The 9,023-nt window shown below is 27.8% G+C and overlaps 1 protein-coding gene across 1 annotated transcript; it reads right to left on the bottom strand.

The window, feature by feature from the left end:
• Positions 1 to 1,025: 1,025 nt before the first annotated feature.
• On the bottom strand, positions 1,026 to 3,368 carry LOC120067400 (NADPH HC-toxin reductase 1-like). Its single transcript, XM_039018968.2, has 5 exons — positions 3,218 to 3,368; positions 2,488 to 2,654; positions 1,956 to 2,168; positions 1,335 to 1,717; positions 1,026 to 1,238 (listed from the first exon to the last, which is right to left on the bottom strand). The coding sequence occupies exons 1-5, from the start codon at positions 3,318 to 3,320 to the stop codon at positions 1,100 to 1,102; spliced, it is 1,005 nt and encodes a 334-aa protein (XP_038874896.1). The 5' UTR covers positions 3,321 to 3,368; the 3' UTR covers positions 1,026 to 1,099.
• Between the last annotated feature and the right edge of the window lie 5,655 nt (positions 3,369 to 9,023).

The following is a 9,023-nucleotide window of genomic DNA, read 5'->3' as shown; positions in this document are numbered from 1 at the left end:
TTTCCTGGCTTCAGTTTTTGAACATTAGATATATATTTGTAAGTGAAGGCAATTTTGACAATTTTTCATTATTATTTTTTAATACTTAATTTGATTTTGCCATTTTTCTATTTTTTTTTATTTTTTTTTCATTTTTCTAAATGAAACCTCCAAATTTGCTATTTATCTAATTAGTCCATTCTTATTCTTTCACGCTTTCGCTCTAAGCCCAAAATAGCTCACAACAACTTTAATGCTTAGGTTGAAATATGGCTGACTATGATTTAATTGATAAAAATATATATCATCAGTTTAAACTTCAGATATTCAACATACATTTAATTTTATTTCAATGAATGGAGAATTAAACTTGAATTTTTCTGATTAAATTATTTTAATCCCTAAGCTATAACTTTTTTTAATTACTACTATAGAAGAGAGGTTAGCTCAAGTAATTGAATATACACTCACTATTTTGAGGTTGGAGATTGGATGTGGACCACTTGCTACTCAGATTATTTATTCATTCCCAGTATTAAATGTTGTTATTTAATTAATTTGTATGTATTTCTAATAAAATAATTTATTCATCTCATTTTTCTACCATTTGATAATTTATAAGATATATATATATTTTTTTTTTTTGGAAGTAAAGCACCGTCCCATTAATTTACTAGAATTGTAGTTCACTAAAAAGTCCATATAACTAATCATTCTATAATATCTTTTCGTGGAGAGGAATTTATGGATGGTGGATTTTCAGCGCATCCAATAAAATTATTAAAAGACACGATGATAATCATCTTTTGTTCTTGTTTTTTAAAATTAAATTTATTTAATTCATATTTCTTATCATGATTTACATATTTCTTAAATACAATAGTTAAATTATCGGCCAAATTTTAAAAATAAAAATATTTTTTTGAAAGCTATTTTTTTAATTTTCAAAATTTGACTTATTTTTTAAACCATTGGTAAAAAGTATTGTCCATAAACTTAATTTTTCAAAACAAAAATAAAAAATCAAACGATTATCAAATAGGATCTAAGATTTTAAAATCTATATCTTTTAACAATTATGATAAAACAGTCACATCATAGCAGTTTCATAATTAAACAATTAATCCAAAAATTGCTTTTTGTAACCGTGGAAAGCATCATCAAGTATCATATCACCATCATATTTATATATGAAACCTCTCTCAATCAACTTCTTGGAGTTCATTTTGATGTTTCTATTAGCCACTTCATCACATTCCCTACAAAACCCATAATTAATTCATTAAACACCAAACATATCCATATCAATTATGCATCAACTTCTGCTTCAAACACATAAAAGCTTAATTAATTACCCTTGTTTTTGTCGCAATTGAGGATGGTGAAGACGGTAGTAATTGGCAATATCTGAAGAAGACAAGAAAGAAGTTGCACACAAGAATCTGCCATGGATTGAAGATTGTTCCATACAGAAAATGTGTGCATCACAAACATCATCAATGTGGACTAGCGGGACTTTACCATCTATCTCTTCCAGATATCTAAGGATGTTGAAGGCTTCACTTTCGTCTGTAAACTGAGAGAATGTGATGATAGTGCTTGCGTTTGAAGAAGGATGAACAGTGTTGCCGGCGATCAGGCCGCATGCCAATGTAACCACTTCCAAATTCCCCGATTCCTCGCTCTCTCCGAACTTAAGCAATTCTTTCTCTGTTACCGTCTTTGAATCTACGTATGCCTGAAAACATAAACATTAAAATAATTTAAATTGAAAAAAATCTGCTTTCTCATAGAGACCAAAATGTCCGTTATAAAATTGTTAGTTTGAAAACTCTTAAACGAAAATGCTCCAAAGCTAATAAAAGCTAATTCATATAATTTTTCCTAAACCAAAGTATAAATTATAGGATAGGAAAAGAAGAATTGAATTTAGAATTTTTACGGAGGTAAAGATAAGAGATAATATTGGTTGGTACCTCAAAAGTTGAGTTAGAGAAAGGACGGGAAAAATTAAGAGGCGTCCAACAGGTTTCATCGAGGAAGTCTTTGAAACCACTACCGTCGTCTTTCATTGGCGACATGGACACGGTGGAGGCCGTGTAGATCAACCGCCTCACCGTTCCCAATTCCACGCAAAATTTCGCAATCTTCTTCGCCGCCATAACTGATGCTTCTGTGCTGTTAATATACTGTTTTTGATACAGTATGTTCATTTTAAGTTAAATTATAGAGAAAAAAATGCACTTGAACTAATGAGTATTCCTCGAGCTTTTAAGTCAAATAAGCTTTTGTCATGCATGAAAAGAAAATAAAGGCAAATTCTTACAGGTTGTTATCGTCTTCTTTCTTTCCATTCGCATCTCAAATTTTATTTTCTTACGTGTTTAGATTTGTTCGCTCAAGCAAGTAGTACATAAAAATGCATAGGCTTTTCGATTCATAAATTTAAGCCGCAAAAGCCACTAAGAGAATTTTGAAAGAGAAAAAAAAAATCGAATTTCAAGAAACCTGGGTTCCATGAGTGTGGTGTAAAGGAGTAGCGACATGGAAAACGATGTGACAGCCTCGGATGGCAGCTTCAAACTGATGGGGTTCATAAATGTCGGCTTTAAACAACACCAAATTAGTGGTTGCATTTGGGAGTCTCTTCAAAATCCCCGCCTTGGATTCATCATCTTAAAAATGCAACAATAATAAACACAATTTGGTCAAAGTAAAAAAAGATACTGTTATTACATAAACAAAATCGACAAATAAAGAATAAGAACGGGAATTATTGAAATGCCTTGAATCTGTTTGTTGCCGTTTCGAACAACCTAATATGGGAGTCCTTCGAAACCTATTCAGATTTTGTATTCAACATACTTTTTTATTTGTAGTTATTTACGTTTTTGACACTAGGGTTTAGAATAGTGCGATATATAAACTCTCTAACCTAGAGATACCGTTTTTCATGTAATTCTAAAAACATTCTCTCAAAATAATATTGTTCTCCCTCTGTCCGTGGACGTAGCTAGCACACTGTTAGTCAACCACGTATATTTGTGTGTCGATCTTCCCTACTTTACGTTCCTTTTTTGTATTCTTTAATTGTCGATTTTGTAACAAGAATAAATAGAAAAAATTATGTGATTCAGTCGTAAAAATACCTTAGCTAGCTACACTTACAAATAGCCACATTCAATCAAAATGCTAGATAACAGATTCCAATATATTTTAACAATAGATTCGGAGTTACCTAAATTGCGAACAGTTGCATGGACGATATGACCTTTTAGAAGAAGCTTTTTGATGAGGGAAGAAGCCACATAGCCTGATCCGCCTGTAACGCACACTGCCATTTTCTTTGCTTTCCTCTTCTTATCTCTCTTTCTCTCTGTCTTTTGTAATTTTTTTTTTTTTTTTTTTTTTTTATAATTCTCAAATCCCTTTCCACTTTATATAGAATATAATTGCTTTTCAACATTACAATTATCTTATCATATTAATACATAGTAGTACTTGGCTACTTGCTATATTTTTCACATCCAAGAGTTTTTAATATAGTTTTAATTACGTGTTAGGTTTCAAGTTTCAACATTACATTTACCCCATCGTATTAATATATAATGTTCACTTTTAGTCTATTGGCTTAACTTTTGTTAATTAATTTTAAAAAAATTAAATAGGATAATTGTAGTAAAAGACCAAAAGAGCACTCCAATTTGAAAATTTTGAAATTTGACCTTCTTATTTTATATTACTACGATATGACCATTCAATTGTTTTGAGGTCTCACTACTAAATTTGGTTTCTCCATTTTCAAATTGTGATGGTTAGTAAAAAAAATTTCATATAGGTTTGTAAGATTTTGTTTACCGATTAATTTTGTTTACAAAATTAAGATTTTATCATGCTAATTATTTAATATTTTTTTTTGTTTAAAGTGTTTTTTTTTTTCTCTATTTCAGGTACCCTTACATTGTTCCACCAATATGAGGGACGTTGATTGAATCAAACCCATGGAGTGATAGTTTATGCAAGTGTTCTCTCGGGGCATTGCTTGATAATTGGTCAATAGATTGACATTTTCGAAACATATTCAAAATTAGGGTGTTTAAATACCTTCTATTTAGATTTGCATAATGTCACGGTTAACATTTTGGATCTTCATACTTTTTTAAATGTAGAGATATTTTTTGTTTTTGTTTTTGTTTTTTTAAAAGAGAGATCTTTTTTTGTTATTTTAAATGTAAAGATCTTTTTTTGTTATTATTTTTTGGGGGGATTTTTATATATAGAAAAGTAAAAAAAAAAAAATCAAAAGAAGATAAAAACTCAAAAGGGAGAACAAGGAAAACTAAAATTGAAGGTATAAACTTATGGTAGACATTGATAGTGGTGTATCACTGTCTATCATTGATATAAAGTGATGGAACATTTCTCATATATTTTTGGCCTGATTGTATATATTTTGATATTTGATTGTTTGGCTAGAGACTACTTATTGGATTGTATATTTTTTATATTTGTTTTGTTTTCAGTTTAGTTTGCTTACAGGATCCACTTCGTGGTTTGTCATGTTGTGATATAAAGAAAAGAAGTATATAGAAAGTGATAAAAGTCTATCAATGTCTATTACACTTGTAATAGACACTAATAGACCACTATCAGTATCTATATGTGATATTAAATGTTCTATATTGTCTATAATTCATACCACTACCAATGTATACATATGTTTTCTTAGATATATTTAGTTGGGGGCTACTTAAAGTTGGTGTTTTGATATTTCTTTTATAGTTGGTGTTTTTATCATTCATAGACTACTAACACTTTATTTCATGCTTTTGTATATAAAAAAGTACTTGATAGACAATGATAGACAATATCACTATCTATCACATTTCATGGCTTGCAATAGACAATGTATATCGCTGATAGACAGTGATAAAAGTCTACCAATGTTCATTGAATGATAATAGTGAGTTATAATCAATGGTAAAATATAGACTGATAGTTATATGTTTAAATAGGTGGCATAGGAACATGAACATCAAACAATAATGCAACACCAGAACAAGCATTTGAGGATAACAATATGCATCTCATTAGATATAATACAAATTATAAAAAAGTAATTAGATGCATCTCATTAATGAAATCAACATTATGTCATTTCTGTCTTTTGTCTCGTGAAGTTCGTCTCATGAAGTTATTTCATGAGATGAACTTCACGAGAAATGAACTCAAAGAACTCAACTTCATGTCATTTCTGTCTTTTGTCTCATGAGGTTACTTCACGAGATGAACTTCACGAGAAATTAACTCAATGAGTTCAACTTCACGCCATTTCCGTCTTTTGTCTCATGAAGTAACTTCACGAGACAAATAGTGTGGTCGAGGAACCATGATGTCGTGGACGATGAAGAAGTCATAGACGGACGCGTGCAGAAAATCAAAGACGAGAATTGATGAAGAATCATAGACCTACACGAGCAGAAAATCAAAGAAAAAAACGAGAAAAAAGTCGTACTGTGGTCGAGGAAGAACGTCTTCGATGAAGAAGAACATCGAGGAAGAAGACATCGTCAATGAGGAAGAAGGTCGAGGAAGAAGATGTCGATGACGAAGAATGCCGAAGAAGAAGTTGAAGAATGACGAGGAAGAAGCCGTAAGTGAGGACGCACGGATTTCAAATCGCAGGGATATTTTATGAATTTTGAAAAAAAATGAAAATTTCTCTTTCTTTGACAATTTTTTTTTGCTATGAATTGTAAATATTTTTGTTTTTTTATTTATACGAATTATTCTATCTTTTTTTGATCAACCTAGATAATAAGATGATTTTCTAGTAATTTTTAAAAATTGAGTAGTTAGATAATTAGATTTTGTTTAGGTTAATAGATTTAGTTTTTAATTACAAAAAAAAAAAAATGTGAGCATTGAATAGGAGGACACCTTATTTTCAATTATTGGATTGACGGATGTAATATTTTGACCATTTTTATTAGTAGAAACCTTCTTGTCATTTTTTTAAAAAAGCCTACTACGATTTGGCCATTTGTCCAAAAAATCCAATCAAATAAGTATTGGTTAATGTTTTTTTTTACTATTAAAGTTAATTAAAAAATTCATATTGCCAAGGTCTAAATTCAAAATTACTAGAAACTCATTATAAACGTGCATAAAAAGTACCTCATTTAAAAATAAAATGGAAACTAAACTCAAAACTAAAAATTTGTTTAACAAATTAAGTTTAAAATTTAGGGACCAAATCTAATAAAATTTGAAGAAAGAAAGAGAAATGATTAATAGTGAAAAGGAAAGAGATTTATGGCTTAAATAAATGTGAAAATTAAGAAAGAAGGTTTTCTGGAGTACAAAACTAAGAAAGTAGATTAATGCTAAGAATTTAACCATTTTGATAATAGAAACATTTTCAACTATTGGATTTATATTTGATAGGTTTAATGGAATTTTAAGAAAATGCATCATTACACTTTTTGTTTTTTTAATAATATGTAAGATGTGATTCTTGAATGTTTAACTTTGAAGTAATAATATAAATTTAATATTGATCGAGTTATGCTCATGTTGTCATTTACACGAACATATTTTAATATTAAATTCGGAAAAAAGAATAATTAAATTGAAAATTAAATTTGCAACAAATTGTCATTACTGGATTACACTAGTGAGGTGTTAGAAATTTTTTTTCTTCTCTTTTCTCTCTCTCTAATAATGTTTGTGGGATAATTTAGGTATTCAATAAAAGTAAAGTTAATAATGTTTGAGGGATAATTTAGGTATTCAATAAAAGTAAAGTTAATAATGTTTGAGGGATAATTTAGGTATTCAATAAAAGTAAAGTTAATGGAATATTTTATAAATTAGTAAATCGAGGGTAGGGTCGGTCTAAAGACTCAAAACTGTCCAAAAATATTTTTCCAAACTTCAAACTTTTCACTAATGTTCACAGTCAATGTGTCTTAATTTTTATTAATGAACTCAAAAGAATTACATCAGTCTTAATTAATTTTTTTTTATCACTAATTAAAAATATGGGAAATTTTCAAAAATAAAAAAAATAAGAAAAAATTATTTATATAAAATAGCAAAATCTTCTCCTTTTTCTATTTGTTTCTTCTCCAACTCTTTCTTCTTCTTTATCGAAGTTACCCTCGCCAAGGGTACAACCCAACTTGTATTTTTTATTGCCAAGGGTTCTTCAAACATTTTGAAGTATTTTTATAGGTTCCCTTATACTGTCCCACCAACATGAGCCGTTGATTGAACCAAATCCATCGAACGATAGTTTATGCAAGTGTTCTTCAAAGGGGCATTGCTTGATAATTTGGTCAATAGATTGACATTCTTGAAACATATTCAAACTTAAGGTATCCAAATATCTTGTATTTGGATTTGCATAATGTCACTTTTAACACTTTGTATCTTCATACTTTTCTTAAATATAGGGATTTTTTTGTTATTTTTAAACGGAGAGATCTTTTTTGTTATTATTTTTGGTGATCAACCTAGATATTAAGATGATTTTCTGATCATTTTTCATTAGATAATTAGATTTTGTTTATGATAGTAGATTTTGTTTTTAAATAAACAAAATGCAAGGATTGAATAGGGAATACCTTTTTTAAAATTATTGGATTGACCGATGTAGTCTTTTGACTATTTTCATTAGTAGAAACCTTTGTTGTCATTTTTCAAAAAGTCTACTATTTGGCCATTTGTCCAAAGAACCCAAATAAGTAAATGTTGATTAAAGTTTTTGTTACTATTAAAGTTAATTAAAAAATTCATCTTGTCAAGGTCTAAATTCAAAATTACTAGAAACTCATCATAAACACATAAAAGTACATGTTCTTAAAAAAAAAAAATTAAAAAAAATAAATGGAAACTAAACTCAAAACGAAGGTCCAGTTTATTTCACAGGTTTTTTCATGAGATTTTAGATAGACATTTAATATCCCTATTTGTTTCACAGATTTTTATTTTTTTAAAATCTAGTATATTATTAGGCAGAGAATTTTAAAATCCATCTGACATGAATTTTTTAGTACTCTTCAAAAGTGTGAGATTTTTATATCTAAGAGATGAATAGTAAAATATAGTTTAATTAGTATTTCTTACTATTAATTTTAATTAATTATTAAATTAAATATATTATTTAGACTCAATAAATTTCAACTAATATCCTTACCATTAATATTTTATGCTATTTTAACTATTTAATATAAATTATTATGAAATTTTTTTATAGATAGAAAAAATGTCAACCTATTTACAAAAATAACAAAAAAAAAATATCGATAGAAACTGATAGACTTACTAACTTCTATTAGTATCTATTAGTGATAAACTTCTATCAGTTTCTATCACTGATAGACTTCTATCAGCTTCTATCATAGAATATTATAATTTTGTTGTTTTGTGTAAATAGTTTCCCTTATTTATCTATTTTTGAAAATCCCCCAATTATTATTGTTAATTATCAAAATTCTAATTAATTTATTTATCTTTAGTAATTAATTTGATTATGTTTAATTAAAAGTATTTATTTCTTTTATTAATTAAATAATTAGTTAACATAATAATAAATTAATTATTGTTAAGTTTAATTGATCTCTTACATTTAATTAAGTAATTATTTACATTAGTTTTTATACACAAATTATTAATTAAACACAAGTATTTAATTTTTAGATATTAATTATTCTGCACATTCAAACATAAACATTAATTATCCCAATAATTTAAAATATAGACATTCAAATCTCATATATTTAATATTTATATCTATGAAATAATATATGCGATCGAAATAGCCTCTAAAAGTTTATTTTGATATCTAGAGATCAAGAAAAGTAAGTTTAAAATTTAAGTTCCAAATCTAATAAAACTTGAAAAGAGAGAGAAATGATTAATAGGTGAAAAAGAGAGAGATTTATGGTTAAATAAATGTGAAAATTAAGAAAGAAGTTTTTTTGGAGTACAAAACTATGAAAGAAGATTAATGCTAAGAATTTAACCATTTTGATAATAGA

Source organism: Benincasa hispida, chromosome 1 (assembly GCF_027475165.1).
Source record: "Benincasa hispida cultivar pf3 chromosome 1, pf3_genome.v1.1, whole genome shotgun sequence".
NCBI classification, from domain to species: domain Eukaryota; kingdom Viridiplantae; phylum Streptophyta; class Magnoliopsida; order Cucurbitales; family Cucurbitaceae; genus Benincasa; species Benincasa hispida.
This window is presented reverse-complemented; position numbering and strand designations above follow the sequence as displayed.

Bases quoted from the DNA above. Each gene is read 5' to 3' on its own strand.
- LOC120067400 (XM_039018968.2), bottom strand. From the start codon at position 3,320: ATGGCAGTGTGCGTTACAGGCGGATCAGGCTATGTGGCTTCTTCCCTC. The intron at 1,718-1,955 runs GTACCAACCAAT...TTATGTTTTCAG, and splicing joins TCTCTAACTCAACTTTTGAG to GCATACGTAGATTCAAAGAC. The intron at 1,239-1,334 runs GTAATTAATTAA...TGGGTTTTGTAG, and splicing joins CAATTGCGACAAAAACAAGG to GGAATGTGATGAAGTGGCTA.